Genomic DNA, 25,203 nt, shown 5'->3' with positions numbered 1-25,203 from the left:
GAAGAAGAGATCCGAGACCTGCGTGATCAGTCATTGTGGTCACGAGTGTGATTTCCGCGGATGTCGGAGAGATAGTAGCTCCGAGCACAACTGATATCACGTGATTGCGCAAAATTTCAGGCTGTCAAGGGTGGCAAAATGGAGCGACATCTCAACACACAAAAATTAATACCCAATTCTCATATATAAATCTCTCGCTCCCGATGATATCAAAAGGTCATCTAGCTTTTACTTTTGCTGTCGCTAATATGTGGAAACGAGAGCAATAACCGATTATATTATTATACTGAGAGCTGTTTCAGAAGATAAACGTTTCTGCCTTGTAATACTGCTCAACCTCCCGGCATAACACAATATGTTGCCTTGGCTCAATCACAGCTGCGAATTATTATCATAGCATATCTTCATACTCGCTTAACATCAATAAAACCAGACAGTTACCAAACTCCAGCCAATTTAGATATCCTCGTATGAGGCGCACCTCCTGCCTAAGGCTCAATGCGCGTGAAATCTAGGTCGCAATGCTCATTTATCAATGCACTTACGCGACCAGTCATCGCAGGTTCAAAGATCTCTCCGTGCGAGCATTCCACTCGCTGAACCTCAATATGTGGACACTGACTCTGCCACCAATCTACAATACCTGACTCCACGGCTTCCGGAGTGGCTAGGTAGAGTGAACGGCCGAGGTAGTGGTCCGGGCATGCAGAATTCTCCCATATATGGGCATGCTTATCAAAGTGTTCCTCAATCATTCTTGTTTGGCCGGAGCCAAAGAGGCGAGCGGCATCGTCAGCAGCTGTCTGTCTCTCTTCCTCGTCCTTGAAAAATGGCTGGTCTGGATTATAGCAACGCGTGTCAACTATGATTGTAGAGAAGGGTGATCCTTTTCCAGTAATTTCCAGCAATCGAGCCATTTCCAAGACCAACAGGCCGCCAAAAGAATACCCAAGCAAAACGACGGGTCGGTCCTGTTTGAAGTGGGTGTGAAGCGCTTCCAAGTAATGTGCGGCCCAGTCGCGCAGAGATGCGGGGCCATCAGGTTTTCCAAAGAAAGGATCAGAAACTTGCACGATATCATACTGCTTGCTTAGAGCCGGCACTACATGGTCAAACACGCTGGACTGACCAAAAAAGGGATGGATCAAAACCATCATCGCCCGACTGCTGCTGCGTGTGGTCAACTGCATGTAAGCAGGGAGCTTTTGCGGTTGCACGTCACACAGGATTCTGGATGCCTGCGATCGAATGGTCGAAAAGGAGCCCAAGTCTGTCAAATTGAGCCGGAAGTTGTTACGCCGTAGTAGCGCGAGTAGGCTGATGGCGCGCACGGAATCCCCCCCTAAGTGAGAGAAAGGTGTCTCCAGACTAATGGCCAACTGGTCGACTGCCAAAATAGTAGCCCAATACGAGGCGAGCGTTGCTTCTAGAGTACCTGGGGATGGGCGAAGATCAGCTGGCTGTATCCGGCTGATGCCGAAGGACAGTAGATCTCCTTTATCCACAAGCTGTTGCGCTAGGACATGGACTCCCTTCCGATCCAGCTTATCAGAGGCTGTACGAGGAAGCGGTGTGTCGAGCAGTTGAACGTGCGCAGGGACCATGTAGGCCGGGACGTTTTGTGCAATATGTTGCTGGATGGTGACAGGGGTAATGTGTGTTTGGTGAGAGTTTGACACCTCGATAAATGCAATCAATGTTTCCTTGTTTTCCAGCTCCATTTTGACGACGGCACACGACTGGACACCGTTGAGCTGCCTGGCTGCGGACTCAATCTCGCCCAAGTCAATACGCAGGCCTCGCAGTTTGACCTGCGAATCCATCCGCCCAATCCACTCAATCATCCCATCCCCGTGGACCTTGGCAATATCGTGAGACCTATACATTGTTTGCCCGGCCCAGAAGGGGTCTGGGACAAATGGGCTTTCGGAAGAATCGCCGCCACCCCGGTATCCCACAGTCACCTGTGGTCCACTGATGCATAATTCACCAGGTACTCCAATTGGAACTCGGTTGGATGTACCTGGCTGTAGGATGTAGACGCGACAGCCATGAAGAGGAAATCCGATCATGGTAATCTGGGAATGTGGAACAGGTTGATGATATGGGGGCCCTCGAAGCATACATCCAGTCACAACAACGGTCGTTTCAGTTGGACCGTACTGTATATAGAAAACCGTTTCTGCTGGTGCTTTTTCCAGAATGTCGCTCTTTACCGCCTCACCTGCTAATATCACATCACGCAAGTGCGCTAACCGGAATCCGTCGGACCATGCGCTGGAAAGCATCATATCTGCCACCGTGGGGGTTGTCATAAGTTGATTTACCGCAAAGGTATCCACCCATCCAGCAAGATCACTCCAGAGGGACTGTTGTCGTGCGAGTAAGACGCGCCCCCCTACGGCTAGTACGGGGAAGATATCGCTGACAGACATATCGAATGTAAATGCAGCGATCTGAAGTCTGTTCACGGTCCAGGACATGTATGTCTCACTTGTTGCGGATCTCATAAAAGATACCAAATTTGCGTGATTGACCATCACGCCTTTAGGCACGCCCGTGGAGCCAGAAGTGTAAATAATATAAGCTAGGGAGGATGGAGTGGGCTTTTTCCCGGATCGGGAAGTGCTTCCCCAACCGTCCGCTGCGTCGAAAAGCTCGTTCAGGGTTGAGACGGTGGCGCCTGAAGAGTGCCCAATGGCATGCAGCTTGTCAAATCCTTTCTGGCCATCCCAAAGGATAAGCTTGGCCTGCGTGGATTGACAGATCATTGTTAAACGTTGCTCTGAATGGGAAACATCAAGTGGAATATAAGCAGCCCCAGCTTTTAGAACAGCCAACATAGTCACTACCATGTCAAGCCCCTTGTCGAAGGAAATTGGAACTAGGGGTTGTTCAGGACACTCTGACTTCGAAAGATGATTGAAAAATGCGCGGATCACAATAGATAGCTTGGTGCTCTCCCTGTCGAGCTCCCCGTATGTCATGAACTGGGAAAGTTCATACTGCACAGCTATCTTGCAAGGGTTCTCCATGGCTTGTCGCGATATCAGATCATGAGCGCACAGAGATTCGCTAGTAGTACCCAGCGGTAGATCTGGGGTTTGGTCGCTCTCGGACGCGAACTTTATTAGCGCTGCCTCTTCAGCCTCACTAACAGTTAACCTGGCATTGGGCTGAGAGGGACTGTCAGCAATGGAACTCAGAACCTGTGATATGTGTTCGAGGAACCACTCAATGTCCTCTGGAATTAGAACTGTCGGATCAAATATGCACTGGAGGCTTAGGTGGCCTGTGACTGGATGGCATGATGCTTGTAGCACGACAGGAAATTCAAACCGACCAAGATGCCCCCCTTGGGCCTTGAAATTATCTGAAGCTTCTTCCCGAGAGTCCGTTTCAAAACCAAACGCCTGCTGATAAACAAACAGCACCTGAAACGGCAGAAGATCTGGAGCATCTGACTCCCGTCGGATACTGGGTAAACCCAGCTGGTGGTAGGGTACTGTCTCCAAGTAAGAATCCAGCGAGTGTTTGACCAACTGGTCAAACGACAATCTCTGGTGACTGCTTCTTGACCCTTGCCTTTGTTGTATACGTATCCTGATGGGGTGTGTTGAGATGCAAGGTCCGGCTACGAACCCAGTAGCGCCATCAGTGATAGATCGTCCACTAGACACCTCTCCAAGAACGATGTCTTCAACACCACTATGCTCTGCCACGACAAGAGCCACTGCAGCCCTAGAGATCGCGGCAGGGGTGACTCCTCTTGCTCCAGCTAAAGCATGCATGTTTCTCTTCCATGTCAAGGACCGGCTCGAGAACTCGTCTATTTCTGTTATTCGACCACTCTCCAATCCTCTCGCAACCGGCCAGCATGCGGCAGGGGCCCCGTTCAGATACCCTTTCCAAAATGAGGTTGCACTCTCTTTTGGCATTGCTTGCAGCTGAGAAACAAATATGCTAAAAGGGATCCTGTTCGCCGATGTGTCAGGAGCCCACTCGGGTACGTAGTCTTTCGCGAGCCGAGCTTTATGATACTCTCGGGAGAGTTCATGAATAATCCATCGGAAGTATGCTTCGTCATATAGAGCGTGATGTATGGTGAGTTCAAGTTGAGTTGAGCCCCTCTCCCTTGCCTTGCACACGGTCGGTACATCTATCAATGCCAACGATACTGGGATATGGCCAAAACCTAAAGCAGAGCGGTCGACGTCGCAATTTCGCCTGTCAATATACAAAAGCCGGTGAACCTCGCGGGAGCTAACTTTGAAGGTGCATTGCCAAAACGTGCTGGAGGTAATGCATGACGAAGAGAGATCCTCAGCAACTGGTATGAAAGCAGTGCGGAGTGTCTCTTCGCGCTCAACCACTTTCTGCCATGCGAGCCGTATTGCTTCTACGTCAAGTTGCATCTGTAGTCCTAACCTTACGACACTCAGATAGCCGGAGTCTCCTGGTACAGTTAGAGAGTTAGACAAAACTCCCTCTTGAAACGGAGTGCAAGGCATCAAGTGGCTTATTTCACTTGACTGAACACCCCAATCGCGAAGAGCATCATGATACTTCACCTTGTCCAATGCAAAATGTTGTGTCTCATCGTCGATAGCGGCGTCGGCTTCTCTATCACTATGGGTTTGTTTTGATAGTAACCGGTCGGCCAATCTCGTAGGCGTTGGGCAGTCGAAGAGATCTCTAACAGTTGCAATACAATCCAGGCGTTTTGATAGACGAGACGCCAGGCGGGGAGCCAAAAGAGAATGACCCCCCAGGCTAAAGAAGCTGCTTTCTCTATCAACCGATTGCAAGCCCAATACCTCAGCAAAAACATGGGAAATGATTCGCTCCATTTCACTTTCATACTCTACCGTTGCCCTGTTTGCACTCGACTCGGATTCAGTAGCTACTGGTTCTTGTTCTATGATTCTCTGGCGAAGGGTCTGGCGGTCGACCTTGCCGCGATCCGTCAGTGGCAGCTGATCGAGAATTGTAATCGTGCGTGGAATCATGTAGGCTGGAAGATGCGCACGCAATGACTCTTTGAGCTCATATATGCATTGTTGATCTTGTTGGCCTTGAACTGGATGGTTTGTGAAGGAGTGTACGTCCCGACACTGATGATCGACAGGGAAGTTGAACAGCACCCGCTGCTGTCCACAGTTTGACCCCAGTCGGTGGAAGATTGCATCAAATGCCCCGCGCTGTGAGCTTTGCCGAGCCCAGCTAATGTCTACCTGGAATCCTGCCTGGTTCGCTATGGCAACCAGATCTCCCGGCAGCAAGGCCGCGCTTTGTGCTGCTCGGTTACGGTGACAAACCTGCCAGTGACTGCTAGTGTCCAAAGAGCGAGAAGGGACCTTTTCTCTGAGGGCGTCCACTATATACCTTTCGAGGATCGTCCTGCGATTTGGTATATTTTCCACTGCTATTATGGTGTTGTCGCGCGAACTTCTCAGGTGCTCCAACAAACTTCGGGAATTGAGAGACCGCGCCGTATAATCGATCCAGTTGCTCTTTTCGACCTGGTGGGTGATTCGCGGCGCTACTGTAGCATGTTTAAGGTGAATGACGGCAGAGAAGCGGTAGCAGCTGAGTTCGTTTTTGGCACTCATCAGCTTGGGGAGAATCTCAACGTGATCTACCCGATCTGGGAATTGACTCGTCAAGGAGGTGAAGAGTCCAGGATCCACAAGCAACTCCGTCTCTGCTGCTTTGGATTCTTCTATGCATTTCCGGATTTGATCCTGTGTGGCTTTCGCGCCGGCGTTGTGCAAGGCCTTCGAGACTAGGAACTCGTCATACAGAGGGTAGGACCGGATATCACCAAAGAATAATGTCTTCACACCCTGCAACCGAATAAGCTTCAGAATAATCTCAGAGAGATAGCCTGCGCTTGGAAAGTATTGCGCGACGGAATTGATAATGACCAGGTCGGGGATGAACCCATGGATGAAATCCTCGATACGGTCAGCCACCCCTGCATGGACCTTCACTCTCCCTGCCAATCTTTCGTCGACGTTGGCCACTTGCTCCACCATATGAGCGAGCTTTGGTACCAGCTCAATGCCAACGTACTCTTCCAGCCCTTGGGTGATGTTGAAGAGGATCATTCCAGAACCAGTGCCTATCTCCAACACCTTTCCGGGGTCTTGCCCGTTTAACAGTGCTTGAAGGGTGTCATCTAGCCACTCATCCATGTCTGTAAGGTCAATATTGCATCCATCGTACATAGAGAGCCATCCAACAAAATCTCGTCCCAGTTTATTGGGTTGATGTGTGAAGCTGTCATACGCCTCCGTATCAAATACATTCTTCCATGCATCCACTCGTTCAGTCTCCGCCATATCGTCCTGAATCGGATGCAATGTTATAAAGGCTGATAGGTCAGCCTCTGCTCCCACACCGTTCATAACGACAGCAGCGCTGCGTACTGCGCGATGGGAGAGGAGGGTGTGTTCAATCTCGCCCATTTCCACCCGATGGCCGCGGATTTTGACCTGGTCGTCTCGACGGCCAAAGTACTCCAACTGCCCATCAATCGGTCTCCATCGAGCATAGTCCCCGGTCCGATATGCCCGGACTGTATCCTGACCAATGACCACGTGTACAAAGCGACCTTCATTCTTCTCGGGGTCGGTATATCCTCTTGCTAACCCATCCCCAGTGACAACAAGCTCCCCAACTACACCGCTGGGGACGACATTGAGTAAATCATCCATAACATATGCTCCAGAGTTACCTATTGGTCTCCCAATAGGCACGCCATTTACGAATGCCTCCTCATCTAGAATTGGGTAAATAGTACTTGCACCTGTGTTCTCGGTGGGTCCGTATCCGTTCAAGATGACTCCTCGCGTCAGTTTCTTTGCCTGAAAGACATCCTCAGGATCCAGACGATCTCCGCCTAGAATCAATAGATCCAGGTTCCTGACAATGGAAGGGGTATCATGCAAACACTGTTTGAATAATGCAGGGGTGAACATGGCAGCTCGCACCTGGTGGCGGGCATACACATCGCTCAGGGCCTTATAGTCTAGGACCGTCATCGCATCAACACAAACTACCACGCCACCACTTAGGAGAGGCATAAAGATTTCCCAGGTAGACACATCAAAGGATAGACTAGCCATATGAGCTAGAGGCTTTCCTGCGGCTTCGGCAAAGTTGAAGTCTTTAACCAGTTGTACAATTGCCCGGTGCTCGGTCATGACTCCCTTGGGCCTCCCCGTCGATCCAGAAGTAAAGAGGACACATGCTAGACTTGTAGCGGATATTGAAGATTCTCTTTCAAAATCCTGATTGCCTGATCCTTTATATGTTTGACTATCCAGAATACTGGAGAGAGCAACAAAATCAACGTGAGCCAAACTGACATCTGGAACAGCAACATGAGCTCCATCCACCACAATAACAGTTATTCTTCCACTTATACACGACAGGACACTGCAAATCCGAGTCTGTGGAGTGGAAGCATCTAGTGGTAGGTACGCAAGATCTGCCTTCATTATTCCGAGAAAGACGGCGATTGCCTGAGCGGATCGCGCTGCAAGCACCCCGACGATCGTCTCTTGCTTAAGATGGAGGCTACGTAGCCACCGTTCGATATTATCCGACTGTCGGTCGAGATCGCCATATGTGACCTCCTTTCCTTCACACACGATAGCGATGCTGTCCGGGTGGGATCGTGCTTCCTGGCGAAATAGATCGACTACAGTCGCATCTCGTGGATAGCTCATCCGCTTTATCCTCAGCAGATCGTCCATGTCATGCAGAGAGGTGTCATTCAGTAAGGCCATCGAAGCAATGCTTGTGCTTGGTTGGTTTAAGCCACATTCAAGGACCGTGTAAAACACAGAAATCATCGCTTTAACAGTTTCAGGGAAGAATATATCCTCAGCAAACACAACTTGACCGCTTAAACCATCCTCTTCCTGGAAAAGGTGAAATTCGAGATCAAATCGAGTAGTACGTGACAGAAGGATCTGTTCTGTTACGAGTCCCTCCAGATCCTCCTTCCCTTGTGTTTGCGGGTGAACGGCAAACACTGTCTGAACTAAGGGGTTCTGAGTTGTTTCTCTGTCGGGTTGCAGAGCAGACACGATCCGATCGAAAGGAATATCCTGGTGGGCAAAAGCCTCGGTAGCCGTTGACTTCGCCTGGTTGACAAGATCTTCAAACGTGGTATGATGATCATCGACCTTGAGCCGGATGCACTGCACGTTGACGAAGAGTCCAATTATGTTGTGGAGTTCTTCCCGCCCTCGGTTGGCAATTGGGGTGCCGATAGTTGCATCGGCTTCCCTTGTAAGGCGGTAATGGGTGGCTCTGAAGACAGCCAGTAGAACAATGAAGGGTGTTAGCTGATGTTGCTTACAGTATTCGCGTAATTGGTCATACACCACACCATCGATGCGAACTTCTTCGAAGATTGCTTGCCTAGATGGTGTTTGAGGCCTTCGCTTATCACAAATGAACTCAGCCGGCTTACTTCCAGCGAGCTTTTTCACCCAATACTTTAGCTGGCGATCATGCTCTACCTTTTGGCCCTTTTGGCTCTCCCAGGCTGAGAAGTCGCGGTATTGTATGGGTAGCGGTGGCAGCTGAGCAGGGATGGGGCTGCCGTGGAGCGCCGCGGAATAGAATATACTCAGTTCTTTCAGGAGTACTCCGACAGACCAACCATCACAAATAATGTGATGGATAACAATCGAGAGAATATGTGACCTCTTATTCTGGCGAAGAACCAGTGGTCTCCAGCCTGGATGTACTTGGAGATCAAACGGGGTGGATTGCTCTGCTTTCAGGACGCTAAGCAGACCCTCTTCGCCCACTGCAGACGGGACCTCAACAACCCTTAGCTGACGATGTGCGAAAGGATGGATGACTTGGACGTTTTGCCCGTCACGATGTTCGAAGGTCGTCCGCAATGTTTCATGCCTCTCCTCAATTGCGGACACAGCCGCTTCCAACGCATGGAGATGGAGGTCTCCCTGGATACGTAGACCAAAGGGCATCAGATACCAAGTCGACCCAGGGTGCAACTGATCCAAAAACCAGAGTCGGCCCTGAGCAAATGACTGCCTGACCATCGTTTGGTCCCGGGGAAGTCTGGAAATTGAAGTGTAGTTTCTCTGTTTGGTAGTTGTCGACTCGAGTTGTCGCGCCAAATCCCGAGCGGTAGCAAAGTCAAACACATCTTTGAAGGTAAGGTTGGCATGGAGGCGATGGTTAATCTTGGATACCGCTCGAATTGCGAGGATGGAATGGCCACCAAGGTGGAGAAAATTGTCCAGTACACTTACACGTTGGGCCAGTGTTTCCTCAAAGATCTCACAGATCACCTTCTCTTTCTCGGTCGTGGGTGCGATGTAGGTGTCCTGACCCTGACTGGACATCATAGAGTCTGTCAATAGCTGTGTGGCTCTCTGAGCTAACAGTTGGCGATCTACCTTTCCACTGGGGACGCAAGGGAGCTCCCCTTCCAACTGGAACAGATACGAGGGCACCATGTGAGCTGGAAGCCTAGTAGCAACCCATGCTTTTATTTGAATGGCAGTATTGGCGTCCCACCCCTTGCCGGGGGTTTTGTTCGAAGCCTTCACACAGAATCCAACCAGGATATCTCTGCTAGGAGTGTTCACCACCACGACCGAACAACTGTCAACCAAATTATGCTGTGCAATCACCATCTCAATCTCTGCAAGCTCCACACGTTGACCACGTATCTTGATTTGACGATCGAACCGACCTAGGTATTCTAGTTTTCCGTCGGAATGGAACCTTCCCATGTCGCCTGTTCGGTACAGGAGGCCATCTGATGCCTGACTTAGAACATCGTGTTGAAAATGTTGCTCTGTCAGCTCTGGCTGGCCAAGATATCCCTGTGCGACTTGTGGTCCCGTCACGCAGATCTCGCCGATACATCCAATTGGTACACGGTCGTAAGATTCGAAGCCTAGGAGGTGAATTACATTTTCTCCAAAGGCATATCCAATTGATACTGAGGTTTGCTCCTTAGCATGTGCTTTCGGAACACGATAAAACGTCACATAGAACGTTTCAGTTGGGCCATATCCATTCCAGACTCGGCACTCTTCTGGCACATAGTTCATAAGCTGTACATCGAACACCTCACCAGCCAACAATAGAACGCTGAGGAACGGAAATACTATTTCAGCGCTCTTGACAGGCTCCCAGAGCATATTAGCAATTGTCGGAGTTAGAGAGATATGAGATGTGATCGAAGCTTCGACCCAGGCGCCTAGAGATGGGAGTAGCTTTTGTACTGGAACGAGAACTACTCTACCACCGCAACAAAGGGTCGTAATAATGTCTGCCATGGAAACATCGAACGTATAAGAGGCCACAGGCATCCGAGAGTTATACCATCGTCCATGGACATCCGTGTTGTTATATCGCATGAAGGCAAGTAGATTGAGATGGGTGATCACCACCCCTTTAGGAGTTCCCGTCGATCCCGAGGTAAACAACACATAGGCAATCCGGGACTCGTTCCTACATTGCCGTGAGATAAATGCGTGCGCTGAGGAGGCGGGTCTGGATTTGAGATCATCAAGGGTAACGAGGCTGGTGTTCGTTGCTTGGCACACCGAAACCAGGGCCTCATTGCTTTTGTTCTCCTCCCCACAAATAATGAACGAAACACGGGTTGCCCTCACTATACTTATAAGTCTCTCTGCTGGGTAGCCGGGCTCAAGAGGTACAAATGCAGCACCTGCTTTAAGGATTGCCAGAATTGCGACAACCATGTCTGTGCTGCGCTCGAAGCAGATCGGAATAATAGGCTGTTGTGAACCGACATCATCCAATGAGACTATATGTCTTTGGAGCACCATGGACAGGGTTGTGCTTCGCTGTTGCAGTTCACCGTAAGTAACATATTCATGTTGCGCAGATTGCAAAGCAACTTTCTCGTGCATATTCACCGCAATATAATCGAAGGCGTGCGTGATGGATGATATCTCCGTGGGAATAGCATTATAAACATTTTCGCCTTCCTTTGCTCTATGACAGCGGCTCCATATCTCTAGTTGTCTAGTCTCCTGGGCGCTGAGAGGGACTCGTGCCAACCTCAAACTGTCACTCCTAGTCGGGTCCACTTGTACGAGCGCATCAATGGATTGAGAAACATGATGTAGGAACCATTCAATGCTATGCTTGTCGATCACGTCTGGCGCATAGGTGCAGTGGAACAGAACCCCTGAATCCCCAGAGAGACACGAACATTCAACAACAATGGGGAAGCCCATTTGCCCCAAATTACCCCCCCATATTTGGAAGGCGTCATCTCCAGCGAGTCCTTCCTTCTGGCGAAAGGCATCCTGGTAGACAAATAGAACTTGGAACGGAAGTAGATCTACGCGGCAAGATTGCTCTCTAATCCGTGAAAGCCCATAGAACTGGTGGGGGAGCGTTTCCATATAAGATGTGAAAGACTCGCGCAAGAGCTGCAGCGTCGTACGCCTCTTGGAACCCCCTTCATCGGCTAATCGAATTCGAACTGGATGAGTGGTTGCACATGGCCCTGTAATGAACTTCGCTGTCGCGTCGCCGTGGCTGCGAATATCAGGTCTGCCCTTGGAAACCTCACCGAGTACCACATCAGTAACATTAGCGTGTTCACCGACAGTTAGTGCTAATGCTGCACGGACGATGGCGGCAGCAGTAACTTGGATTTTGGAAGCTGCAGCTCGAAGGTTGCCTGTCCATTCGAGTACTGCCGTCTCCGGTCTCTTCACTGAAGTGATGGAGCTTTGCATCCCGTGCGGAAGAGGCCATGTACTGGGAATAGCATCCTCCAAATAGCCTTTCCAGAATATTCCAGCAGCAGATGAGGATGGCGCTGTACCTATCTTAGAGTGCACGAAACGCACATAGGTAGAGAACGGAATGCGCTGTTCCTCTGGCACTTTAGGAACTACCCGATTGCATGCGATTGATCGGTATCTACTGGATAAATCCTTCAATAATAATGAAAGATAAGCCTCGTCGTACAATGCATGATGCATTGTTAAGAGTAGCGTGCATTCCTGCCCTTCGCTTCCCTGGCTCCCGATGGCAACGGCGGCAGCGACTGGAATATGGCCCTGCTGAGGCTTTCCCTCTAGAGATGGGTATGATGGAAGCGTAGCTTTAGGAGTCTCAAGTGTGCTGACCGTCTCCATTGTCTTAACGCGACCTGCTTGCGGCGATTCAGGACAAAGAACCACTTGAAGGAGTGAGCTGTCCTGTCCAGGCCCTGGTACTTCAGTCATAGCAGCAGGGATGAACGTGGTGCGCAACATCTCCTCGTGATCGACTGTTTCCTGCCAAGCATATTTGAGAGCTTCTACATCAATTTCCTTGCCCAAGCCGACCGTCATGTGTGCCAAGTATCCAGCAGAGGCTCCACTTTCATCGCTGCTGGAAAGCACACCTTCCTGAAATGGTGTACACGGCATAACACAACACACCTGGTCAGGGTCGATGCCGGCACTTTTCACTATCCTCTCCCAGCCCTCAATGTCGGTGTCCGGGACACGTACCATCTCGTCAAGATCTAATGTCCAGTCTGCGATGGGCACCTGGGAGACTGCCTCGTTCGATGTGTTTAGTATCTTCGCTAGATCAGCAAGACTCTGAGCCTCTACAATGTCCCGAGGGGTACATTTGAATCCCTTCTCCCTGAGCCTAGCATTCAACTGCAATGCCAACAGGGAATCGCCTCCGGACGATATGAATGACATTTCCAACGATACCGTGTCTTCATCAACCTTTAATAGTTGCGCACATGACTCTTTCACCATGATCTCAGTAGGGCTTTCAGGGCCTCGGGAAATACCCTTATGTGCCTCTGAGTTCATTTGCTTAGACGGATACAACTGTATGATAGATGCCCCAGGCACTGTTTCGCCTTCCTCCAACCTCGACATCCACGAACGTAATTTCCTCTTGTCCGCTTTACCACTGGTTGTCAGGGGAACTGTGCGCACATAAACCCATGTGGATGGGATCATATGAGCTGGAAGCTGATTTCGACAAGAGGGCTCAAGCTCTTCTTGGAGGAACGTTTTGCAAATGCCAGGAGGCACTGTATCCTTTGTTGAGATGAACGCAATCAGGCGCGATAGCCCACCTTCCCGCTTCGGGTGATAAAGGTCAACAATGGCATGGGCTACGTGACGTGAGGCAGCATGGACCACTGACTCAATCTCTGCAGGCTCGGCTCGCTGACCCCTGATTTTAATTTGGTCGTCCATCCGCCCCAAGTATTCCATCACACCTCCATCCATGAATCGCCCTAAGTCGCCTGTTCTGTATAGCACCGTCTCGCCGTTGTATGGACTTTGTGTGAATGATAGATTTGTTAAATCGTCTTGTCCAAGATATCCCCGGGCAACCTGAGTCCCGCCGATGCAGATCTCGCCAATTGCTCCTACGGGCTGACGGTCGTTACTGCCTGGTCGAAGAATATAGATTTGATTACCACCAAACGGCCTTCCTATGGGCACCTGGGCGTGCGTTTCCTTTGCATCCACAGGGTGAAAAGATGCATAGAAAGTTTCTGTAGGGCCGTATCCATTCCAAACACGACATTCAGGGGGGAGTGTTTTCATGACATTTGGATCGAAAACCTCTCCTGCTAGTATCAGCACCGCTACAAGTGGTGGAAGCCTTCTGGTGAGAAGAGTGGCCAGTGTTGGGGTCATGGACAAAGTAGTGGCTAGCATCTGGTCTGCCCAGAATGGTAGGGAGGCAAACATCTTCTCGCTCTCCACAAAAGCTATGCGAGCACCGATAGACAGACTTATCAAAACGTCCGCCATCGACACATCAAATGTATATGCGGCCACTGGCATACGACAACTGGTCCACCTGCCAATGATCTCATTGTGCTGTGTGCTTATGAATGATGTAACATTGCGGTGCTCAATCATCACCCCCTTGGGCTCCCCTGTTGACCCGGAGGTGAACAGAACGTACGCGAGCGACCCAGAGTGAACTTCACGAAGGGCACCCTCGAAGGCAGGCATTTTAGAGAGGCCATCGACGGTGTATACCGAGGTCGACGTGCGGTCACCAAGCGCATGAAGTTTGCGACGACTATCCTTGCCAAGTAAACCGTCGATGATTATTGTAGACCCAGCTTGACGCAAAATAGCTTCTAGCCTGCCCTCTGGATCAGAAATATTCAGCGGTACATATGCCGCTCCAGCCTTCAGTACGGCAAGAATCGCGATCACCATGTCGACACCCCGGTCGCAGCAGATTGGGATCAGTGGCGGAGTAGATGCAGACCGCTGATCAATAAGCCGTTGTATCACTCTAGCAATAGCTGTGGACTTCGTTTCTATCTCGCCGTATGTCACGAACTGGGATTCCGCGACCTGAATCGCCACCTTTTCTGGCACCTCTGCTGCCCATCTCGTAATGAGATCGTGGATGCAAGGATACGGGTCAGATGGCCGCGAATCGATGGGCTGGCTCCATTGGGTGAGTAGTTGGTCTTCATTGGAAGTGATCGATGAAACACTGTCTAGTTTCCTATCCGTCTGGTATGACAATGCATGGCAGTACCAGGCCATGCGCTCCATCAGGCACTGTGCAATTCCTGTCTGCAAAGGATGTCGACGCTCTAGACGCACCACTATAACATTAGCCTCTATCTCCCGCTGCCAGCACGACAGCGTAATGGAGGGTGGCAGTCCATCGTCAACACTGTCTAGTTGAAGTATTGAATTTAAGCTATCATGCTCGAGCACGTCTGTTCGAACACCAAAGAAATTAAGAAGCGTATTCACTAAGGCCGGGGCCTCAATTCCAGTTGCTCGAGCCACGCCGTCGACGCCAATCATACTGTGTAAGCCAGCCAAGCGAATTGCAGCCTCCGTCGATTGCAGAAGATCCAGGACCCTACCGTGTCGGCTTATATGGTTACGAATGGGGACGGTACTGATACAGGGGCCGATTATATCTACCACACCATCAAGTGGAAGCTGTCGCCCTGAGAATAGCATTCCGTGAGTAACATCGTCGGTGTCAAGGATCTCCGAGAGGACAAGGCTCCACGCCAGTGACACCAGTGCTGCAGGCGATATACAATTTTCAGATAAGTTGGCTAGGTTACAGGCCTGCTCAACAACCACGGCATTGGAATCCATAGGCCTTGAGGACATCAAGGAGAGGGGGAGAGATATAGGTTGTACTCCATTCAAGGTCTCCGACCAGAACTTCCTGTGGCTATGGTCTGTAAGACTATTTGAAGCCACATAACGGGCAAATGAGCCAAACGAAGGCCGCGGCGTCAAAGATTCGCTTGGACAACCATTCACAAGAATCTGGGTCAGCTCGCTGAAAAGAAGATCTTGGCTCCAGGCGTCAATAAGGCTGTGGTGTAGTAACCAGATTAGTTTTGCCGCGGAACCATCAGTGGCGCGCACTACTCGAACGTAGAACGCTTGCTTCATTGGATTTCCAAACTCAGGGTTGTATAACATATTTGTGACCATTTCCTCCAACTCCGTATGATTTCTGACCTCCACTTGACCGACCGCGCTAACGGCCGGGCTTTGCGTGTCACGCAAAACCAGGGCCAGTGGCCCTACCTCAGGGTCGATATGGAAAACAGTCCGCAATACCCCATGTCGCTGTATCAGACTTTTGATGGCGTCCTCGATCTGGGAGCATATTGCTTGATCTGTGGGTATGCGCCAGACACGGCTGGTAACATACGATCGTGATTCATGGTCAGCAATGCCTTCGTAAAGAAGGGCCCGTTGCATTGGGGTACACGGGATTATATCCTCCAGTGTATCTTCTCGGTAAAGGTGAAACACACGATCGAAGCAGTCGTTTGGCAGTAATCCGAACGCTGACGTCGATGACGCACTGATTGATGTCTTGCCAAAGAGATCTCTTTCAGCGAGATACTGGCAGATGTTTGTTATTTCTTGGCCCAGGAGTGCAGCGACATCCTTCTGGTCCATCTCACCATCTGACGGCCATGTAGCCTCAATATAAGCTTGCCCGTCATGCACGTACAGCTCAAATCCGGCATGCGACAGAGGCACGGCATGTGGACAAGTCTCTATCCAGCGCAAGCCTGGAACTTGGACCGGATGTAACATCATTTCATCATGACCATGAGGGTCTGGTCTGACCCCCTGGTAGTTGAAGATCAGCGGCATTATCTCATTTTTGGATGTGTTGCCTGTACTCCAACGAGAAGCTACGAAATGACGAAACCCTTGGTCGTTTTCCGTCAATAGGCGACGCTGATCTTTGGCCCGACGCACCACTGACTCGATAGATGATAGCTCACATCTACAATCCAGGATCATAGGTATAATTGCGGTGAACCAACCTATTGATCGAGAAAGATCGGCAGTGTTTGTTCCGGTTTGTCGACCATGTGTTTCCAATCCAACTATAAGGTGGTCAACGGTGCCTGCGAAGTGCTTGGATATCGTCATGGCTAGCCCTGCTAGTAGTAGATCGAGAGGCTCCGTGGAAAGTACATTGTTCGAACGGCCAAGAAGCTGTACCGTAATGCTTGGATTTAAACTAGCAAATGTTGTAGTCCGATTTACTGGGTTAACTGGAACCAGCTCCGGCTGGCGAACCCACAAGGGTACTCGATCAGAGGCAAATGAGGATAGAGAGTTTTCAGGTCCCTCTGGGGTATTACCTGTGCTTAGCGACCCATTTTGACTCTGAATCTGGCCTTCCCGCGTCCACGCGAGGAAGCTCATAGTGGCAGGCTGCAGAGCGATAGATCCTGGTTCCTCCTTTGCCCGTACCAAGACGTTTAGATCATCACGAAGAATTTGCCAGGAAACAATGTCAACCACGAAATGATGAACGGTCCAAAACAGGAACACACGACTATCACCATCCAGACGATATAGTTCGGCATCCATTACCTTCCCTCGTCGGATATCTAGTCCAGTTAGTCGGTGCTGAATTTGATCTCTTAGAGCTTCTATTGCAAGTGTCCGCGGGCTATCCAGGACTAGAGGCTTAACTTCCGAGCAAGGAAGTACCCTTATTGACCACTCCTCTACGGGAAGATCTAAGCTCCAATGTACTATTGCGCGCAAAGCATCATGGTGATTGCGAAGACGTTGTAAGGCGAGCTGAAGCCGTAATGGGGAGACTGCGGTCACGTCTAGCAGTACCGACTGGTTAAAATGATCGATGACCTGTTCTCCCCATTGGGAAGCATACTTCAACTGGATGCCAGCATATCTTCCAGCAATTGGGCCTAGTGGTACCGGTCCGGTATGCGCATCAATGTCTGTTGCGTCTTCCGCGCTCCTTTTGGCTGCGACGGTGTGGGAGGTCGCACATTTTGCCTGTGAACAGATCGTGGATGCGTTATTTACGTCAGTCATATTCAGCTTCAGCCCAGCTTTACGCAGTAACGAAAGCAGGTGAATGGCGCGAATAGAGTCACCCCCAAGACGAGAAAACGCAACATTCGGAGTGATGTTAGCCCTATCGATCCCAAGAACCTGCACCCATGCGTCAGCAATTTTTGCTTCAATACTACCTTTCTCCCAGCTTTCAGCATGGTTTGTATGCTGACTCAAAAATAATTCCCCGGCCTGATCCATCATCTCTGCTCGAGCAGCAAGTTGTCGCCGGTCGACCTTCCCGCTAGTAGTTAGGGGCATGGCTTCGATGTGAACCAAACGAGAGGGGACCATGTAGCTCGGCAAGCGGCTCTCCAGATGGCGATGAAGTATAGACTCTGTTTCGGCCCAGTCCTGCGAATAAAGGCTTGTCTGCTGGTCCTTCTCACTTTGGATAAAGGCAACGAGGACCTGATTCTCATATCGATCAAGTACAATTACCGTACAAGCGGTGGCTAGTGCATGCTCGAGGCATACTGACTCGATCTCAGATACTTCAATTCGTAAACCACGCAACTTGATCTGACTATCAATTCGGCCATGGTGTTCTATTGATCCATCTCCAGAAAATCGCCCAAGATCTCCACTCCGGTACAGGCGTTCGCCGACAACTTGAGGGTCACTAAGAAAAGACCGAGACGTCAGGTCTGGCCGACCGTGGTAGCCTCTTGTGACTTGAGGTCCTCCTATGCAAATTTCTCCTATCACACCAACGGGAACCTGTTCTAAGGTCTCTGGGTTGAGAATGTACAGTCGACATCCCCCAAAGGGATAGCCAATTGGAATGTTGCGACGATGTCCATCTCCTTTGCGAATTTTATAGTGTGTTGCATATATCGTGGTCTCTGTTGGACCAAACACGTTATAAACGTCACACCCTGGGGGCATGCGTGGTAAGATGCTGGGATCAAAGGCCTCCCCGCCAATATGAAGAGTACGGAGGTATGGAGGGTCAATATCCGTCAAGAAGTTTGCCGCCACGCGAGGCGTGACGAAGAGGTGGGTTATGTTGGTTCTTTCCAGCCAGTCCGGCAGAGCGGCGAGAACTTCATGGGTCTGCCCGAGGATTAGCCGACCACCACATCCTAACGTGCCAAAGGTTTCCCCTGTTGCTGCATCAAAAGTAGCTGTCGCCAGCTGCAGCCTCACTGATGTCCAAGCTCCTACCGCCTCCGGTTCATTTGCTTGCATGAAAGCCGCTAGATTGCCGTGTTCGACCATCACCCCTTTGGGCTTTCCAGTCGATCCAGATGTGAAGATCACATACGCCAGAGATGCCGGGGTAGGGCTGAACGAGGCCTTTCTTACTATCTCTACTCCATACAGAGTTATAAGCCTTTTAATACTAATAAGTACAGACCTGGCCTGCTTGCTGGCGGCCTGGAGCTTTTCCAACGTTTCAGCTCCACCATCGGCCAACATCACTCTTGCACCTGACAGGGAGAGGATTTGCTGGATGCGATCTTGTGGGTGATTCTGATCTATTGGTAGATATGCTGCACCTGCCTTCAATACAGCAATCATGGCAATGACCATGTCGATGGTATTGCTGAAGCAGAGGGGAACAATCTGTTGATCCCGTGATTGCTCAAGCCCCAGGCTGTCGAACCAGTTGACCAGCGCATTGGACATCTCATTGCATCGCTTATTCAGCTCATTATATGTAATGAATTCGGATTGGTTCACTTGAATGGCGATCTTGTGCGGGGTGATACCGGCCTGAATTTCGAAAAGCTCATGGGCACAGAGTTTTGCATTTCTCGTCGACGTTAAGCGAAATGGAGTCCGCTTTGTGGACCATTTCTCGATAGCTCGTCTCATCTCCTCATCCACGACCTCTGCTGTGAGCTTCAGATCTGAGAATCCATCCCGAGCAGTGGCTGAGAACATGTCCAGTGTGCGACATATAGATCGCAGAAACCAACCAACGTCCTGATCCCCGAGGTATCGCTGGTCAAAGGTGCATTCCAGCGCCAGTTCACCTGTTGTTCTAGCGCACCTCGATTCCAGTATAAGAGGAAATCCAAGATTTTGCAACCTAGCCGACTCCACATGGAAACGACCAGCAGCGGTATACTCTACAAACGCTTCCTGGTGAGCAAATAGAACCTGGAAGGCCATCAGCTCTGGGTCAGCCATCTGTCGATGGATATTAGCTAGTCCATATTGTTGATGTGGTGTTGTAACTAGATATGTTTCCAGGGCCTGAGTCACGAGATTAAGCATTGCGGACGGCGATTTGCGATCAATCTGGATGCGGACAGGATGCGTGGCGAGGCAGGGTCCAAGGGTGAAACGATCATGATCAAACCGGCCACTGGACACTTCCCCAAACACCACGTCATCCGCCTGGGAGTATTGTGCCAGTGCTAGGGCCAATGCAGCACGCACAATTGATGCAGGGGTTGCTTGGAATTTCTGGCCCAAAGCAATAGCATTTCCCGTCCACGATTTGGATACACTCATCTCTACGTCTTGGCTATTTTCCTCTCGCGTTCTGCGAATTCCCCTTGCGACGGGCCATGTGGCGGGGACCGCATCGTGCATGTAGTCCTTCCAGAATCCCTTCGATACCTCTGGGTCATCATTGCAAAGGGACTCCACAAAAGCGGAGAACGGGCGGCTGGGGGGCAGGGCTATCTCAGGGCTTCCCATTTCCAGTGCTTCGTACTTAATGGAAAGCTCCGCCAGGATTCTAGAGAGGAATGCTTCATCATATAAAACATGATGTATCTTGAGACGTAACTTCAAAGGCTCATTACCAGACCCCCGGCTAATTCCCGCTGAGAGAGGCACTACTCCGAATTGGAACTCGATATCTTTGTTATCGAGGCTAACCACCCGTTCCACATCCTCTGCGGATTGATTCAGAACAACCTGAAGGATGTTTGATTCACTGACTGGGGGATGTCTGAGTTCCGAGGATGATACAAACGCGGTCCTCAACATGTCACAACCATATACCAATCCTTTCCAGGCTGCGTCGAATGTGCTCAGGTTTGTGGTATTTCCTAGATGTACGGTAATAGTGGCAAAGTAAGCGGACTTTTCTCCGTGAAGGCTACTCTGGATAAGGCCTTCTTGCTGGGGAGTGCATGGATAAATCGCCTCGATCGTGTCGACGGCAATTCTGGAATCCGCAACGATCTCTTCCCAACTGTCTTTCTGATAAAGCGCCTTCGTGATCTTCTTTTCGGGAATACTAGACAAAGACATAGCGTCTGCTACATCACCCAGAGTCATGGAGCCAAGCAGGTCCCGTAAGGAACAATTCATCCCTTCTTGTCGCAATGCGGACAAAAGACGCATTGCCAAGAGAGAGTTGCCACCAAGTGATATAAAAGTAGAATCCACGGATACATCATGGATTGTTGTGCCCAGTACGTTCGCGCAGGTTGCTACTATCAGCCTTTCCGCTGGGCTTGTTGGCAGCCGCTTTGTCATTTCTCGTGTTTTCCATGGCGCCGCTATTACATAGAGACCTTCGTGGGTAGCACCTGTTGCAACAAGATCCACCCACGAAGATAGAGTGCCCCGGTTCAACTTGCCGCTAATTGTAAGGGGAAGATGTGAAACCATGATCCACACTTCTGGAATCATGTAAGGTACCAGTCGTCGTTGGCAACAAGGTATTATCTCTTCTCTCCACGCAATTTCGATGTCTTGCGCACTTTTACCGGCTTCTGGAACTATCCAAGCAGTGAGCGCCTTGCGATCGTAACCCTTGAGGTGGTCCACACTGACAGATACCCGTGCGACGAGAGAAGAGGACTGCTTGATTGTCACCTCTACTTCACCTGTTTCTACTCGCAATCCGCGCAGCTTAATCTGGCCATCTGCTCGACCGAGATGTTCTAGCATGCCTCGATGATTGAGGCGTCCCAAATCGCCAGTGCGATACATCCTTTGCGATGGATGAAAGGGATCCGTGACAAACCCAAGGTTGGTCAGATCGGGTCGCCCGAGATAGCCGCGTGAAACCTGAGGACCAGCGACACATATTTCTCCGATCGCATTTGGAGGGACGGCGGTATCACTACTTCCACGCCGTAATATATAGATTTGGCACTGGCCGAAGGGTCGACCAATGGGTACATCTGTGTTGTCCTTCTGGAGTATACAGCAGGCAACATCCACAACTGTTTCCGTAGGACCACAGGTATTCCAGATTCGTGCTTCAGCTGGTACCTGCGCCAGAAGGCTTTGGTGGAAAGGCTCACCACCGAACATAAGCGTCTGCAACCGGGGAGGTAGATGCGAAACTATAAGATCACCAATCGTTGGAGTTAATGCGAGATGGGTAATTAACATCTCCTCCAGCCAGTAATTCAAATTGGAAAGCATCTTGTTGCGCTGCACCAGAGCGAGACGGCCACCGTGGTAGAGGTTGGCAAAGATATCTCCGATGGATGCGTCAAAACTGTACGCGGCCAGCTGTAATCGGGTGGATGTCCATGTACCATCCGCATTACCCTCTCCGGCTTTCATGAATGCAACGAGATTTCGGTGCTCCACCATGACCCCTTTTGGAGTACCTGTAGACCCAGATGTGAATAGGACATATGCCAGAGACGATGAAGGTGGGTGCTTGGACCCAGGCGATTCATCGGCGGACTTGCCATGCTCGGAAAGGCTCTCAATAGATGTCACCAGGATACCTAGCTCACTGCATGTTGAATGCAGAATATCCTGAAGATCTGTCTGGTCTGCAATGATCACAGTGGCACGACAGGCGGTTAAGATACTCACAAGGCGATCCCTGGGCTGAGAAGGATCTAATGGCACGTACGCACCGCCCGCTTTGAGCACAGCCAGCATGGCAACCACCATATCTACACCTTTGTCAAAGCAGATGGGGACAAGTGGCTGGTTCTCCTGGTCACGGGGAAGGCAATACCGCAGGCCATTGGCCGCCATACCACTCGCCTCCGCAAGCTCCGCGTATGTCATAAACTGACTATGCTCCGCTTCCAAGGCGATCTTGCTGGGCCACTTGCTAGCGGCTTGTTCAATCAGGTCGTGCGCACTGACAGGGTCGTCGGGGGCGTCTCTAGGGTTCAACGCCAGGTAACGTTGTTTGTAGCCCCCCTCACGACATATTTCCGATACAGCTGCGGCAAATGTCCGGTAGTCAATGCTATCACCGGTGGCTTGCATCCACGTTAAGGTTTGGCAAAAGAATTCAAGAAAAGAAGATGCAAATTGGTCCTCGAACCGGTGCTGATGGTATCGTATCTTGGCAGAAAATTCTCCCTCTCTGGGGGGTAAAACTTCTACAATAAAAGGCAGGTCGTTCTGTGCTTCCCCCTTTATCCACTCCCAGTCACCGACACCATTTGAAGGATATGACTCATTAGTTTGGCAGACGAGGCAGACGTCAAAGTCCCTGCTGCTCTCGGATAGAAAAGACTTCAGCTGGCTAACACTGAAGTTATGCTGGGGGTCGTGGGATGAGCGCAAGAGCTGGGCACATTCTCCGAGCGTCGTCTGTTCCATCAAGTGAATATTCCGCACTTGCGGGGCCAATACTGGTCCCAACACATGCTGGTCCGAAAGGAAGAGTCGGCTTCGGGCGGAAGTGATTTCCAGGAACAAGGCGTCATCACTATTCCTAAAAACACACATCGTCATGCCAAGAGCGAGACGAAGAAGCCGTGCGGCAACAGCTGGTCTATCCGGTAAAGAGATACCAGAACTGATAGAAACCGCACGGGTCACCTCCCCCACCCTTAGAACGCCATTTGGAACTGGCCCAGGGCTGAGTATGGGCGATGTCTCAATCTGGCCCAGTCGTTCGCGGAGTAGCGTCTCATCCTGCTGCCATTCGCGCTTCAGTGGCTGCTGTACTAGAGAAAAGAAATCGGACCCCTTCAACACAGCCCCCGGTATCCGCATCTCCTGCTGGACCAGTTCTAGAAGAGCCCTCGCCGACCAACCATCAAGCAGAGCATGATGGTACCGAAAAGTGATATAAGACTTTTGTTCTCGCTGGCAGATAGACAATGAGAACTTCCACGGCATAACGCCATCCCACTCATCTGCCCCTATGACTTCCATTTGAAGAATACCAAATCTAACCTCCTCTTCTATCGGCTGCACGCTTAGTAGCTTCGCTCGCTGGAGGACGTTTTCCTGGTGTAGCACCGCAATCTGCACATTTTTTGAGCCCAGTTGGTCTCCATAGACAAAGACGGATCGCAGCACCGCATGCTTCGTGGCTAATGCGTGAATCGCATCATTGAGCTGGTCTGGGTTCAAAATCCCGAGGGCGCTGAAATGGTAGGTTTCAAAATAGGATTCGTGAGAAGGATCAGCAACTGTAGATAATATCATCTCCTCCTGCATAACCGATGGAGCATGCATTGATTGCACACATCTTGGTAATGGGCATCGTACGTTTCCGATGGAGCCCATGCTGGAAGTTGCAGTGAAAATGACAGTAGAGAGAAGAGAAAGAGGTAACTGGCAGTTGCGACCAAGATTGAACAACAATAGTTGCTCTGACGGTATACCCGCTTATATTGCGGGTTTAGACTGTCTTTCGAATGACTGACAAACGCAGGAATGCTAGCTTGACCGCTATATCAATGTGATATGTACCACTGTTACAATAAGGTAAGCAAAGAGGTTCAGTCTCAACAAATATAGGAATGCGAGCGCTATCCCAGTAAGATGCAAGGAGTGTAGATCTTTTGACCTCTTTTTCCTGAGCTTGAAATAATTCATTACGTGACAGACCAATGCACGAAAGGGTCCACACCGCAGCACTTGGAATCTTTATTGGAGAACGTATATATACTACCGACGGGAACAAAGGCCCTGATATCCTCTTCGAATGACCTCTCGAAGTATCATACAGCTCCAAATATCCTCCTCGCCTGCTCTACTTCACTCGCCATGCCGACGCTTTCCGGAATTTACACCTCGCTCACAGGCCAAACCTTGGCTATAGACGAGCATGGTCATCTCCGTATCATCGACAACGACAAGCAGAAAACTAAACTGCGTGCAGATGCAGAGTTCTGGCTTTGTGAGGATGATGGGGTCAGTCCTCTGCCTATAGACCCCCACTGTCGCTGGAGAACCCTGTACTAACTCCTGCCTTCTGCCAGAAAATCGGCAAGTTCGGATCACCAAAGAAGGTACCATGGCCCTGCATGTTCTGGCTTACAAACCATTGGGATTGTTCATTGCTCACTTGTTTCCACAGGTCACTCTACACTTCCAGAACAAAAATTACCATATCTGGGTGGAACCGCGCGGTTTTAGCGACGGTGCTTACGAGGCATGTACACCCAACTTAATTTGAAAACTTCCCTTCTCTCATTCCTTGCTTGAACTGTGATTCGTTGCCCTGCTTCGGTGCATAGCTGACTGAGGGTGGTCCACTGGAACAGTACGGACTAATTCCGATCGAACCTAATGGTCAATATAGCAACCAATTTCTCGCCCTCAAAGAGGGCAATCAACTAGAGATTTTGCAATCCTGGTCTGACGCAGCTAAATTTCGATGCATGGAGTAATTAGCAAGCCTGATTTAGTTATTGTACTCTGCGTCGAGCGATCTCATTTTTCTTACGTAGGGCAAGCCCGCTTCTGCACGATTACCTTTTCCTGATCGAAATTGGACCTGGCACGTTTGTTTGTAACTAGACCAATTCTTCATGGAATCTTTCTCTACCTTGTGGTCGTGTCGTAAACTTCTGTTCCAACAAATGTATATTCTCAAGAAAAATCAGTTTTTCTTTTTCTTTTTTCCTCCTGTAAACTCTAAATTCCGCAGACGAGT

General features: G+C 50.2%; 2 protein-coding genes across 2 annotated transcripts; one reads left to right on the top strand and one right to left on the bottom strand.

Moving 5' to 3' along the window:
- Positions 1–488: 488 nt before the first annotated feature.
- BDV27DRAFT_153545 (uncharacterized protein) lies at positions 489–23,828 on the bottom strand (the record flags this gene model as incomplete). Its single annotated transcript, XM_032071814.1, has 3 exons — positions 489–9,383; positions 9,450–18,702; positions 18,775–23,828. 3 exons carry the CDS (start codon positions 23,826–23,828, stop codon positions 489–491), a joined length of 23,202 nt encoding a protein of 7,733 aa, XP_031931992.1.
- BDV27DRAFT_121570 (uncharacterized protein) lies at positions 23,820–25,024 on the top strand. Its single transcript, XM_032065398.1, has 5 exons — positions 23,820–24,029; positions 24,151–24,458; positions 24,527–24,556; positions 24,625–24,699; positions 24,812–25,024. The coding sequence occupies exons 2-5, from the start codon at positions 24,312–24,314 to the stop codon at positions 24,935–24,937; spliced, it is 378 nt and encodes a 125-aa protein (XP_031931991.1). The 5' UTR covers positions 23,820–24,029; positions 24,151–24,311; the 3' UTR covers positions 24,938–25,024.
- Positions 25,025–25,203: the final 179 nt, after the last annotated feature.

The sequence above is a fragment of the Aspergillus caelatus genome, assembly GCF_009193585.1.
Source record: "Aspergillus caelatus strain CBS 763.97 unplaced genomic scaffold BDV27scaffold_17, whole genome shotgun sequence".
NCBI classification, from domain to species: Eukaryota; Fungi; Ascomycota; class Eurotiomycetes; order Eurotiales; family Aspergillaceae; genus Aspergillus; species Aspergillus caelatus.
The sequence above is the reverse complement of the archived record's forward strand: the minus strand, read 5'-3'. Positions and strand labels throughout refer to the sequence as shown.

What these genes read in the sequence shown, in the direction of transcription:
- BDV27DRAFT_121570 (XM_032065398.1), top strand. Translation starts at nt 24,312, where the DNA reads ATGCCGACGCTTTCCGGAATTTACACCTCGCTCACAGGCCAAACCTTG. An exon ending in GGCTTTGTGAGGATGATGGG is followed by an intron (nt 24,459 to 24,526) that starts GTCAGTCCTCTG and finishes GCCTTCTGCCAG; the next exon opens with AAAATCGGCAAGTTCGGATC. An exon ending in AGTTCGGATCACCAAAGAAG is followed by an intron (nt 24,557 to 24,624) that starts GTACCATGGCCC and finishes TTGTTTCCACAG; the next exon opens with GTCACTCTACACTTCCAGAA.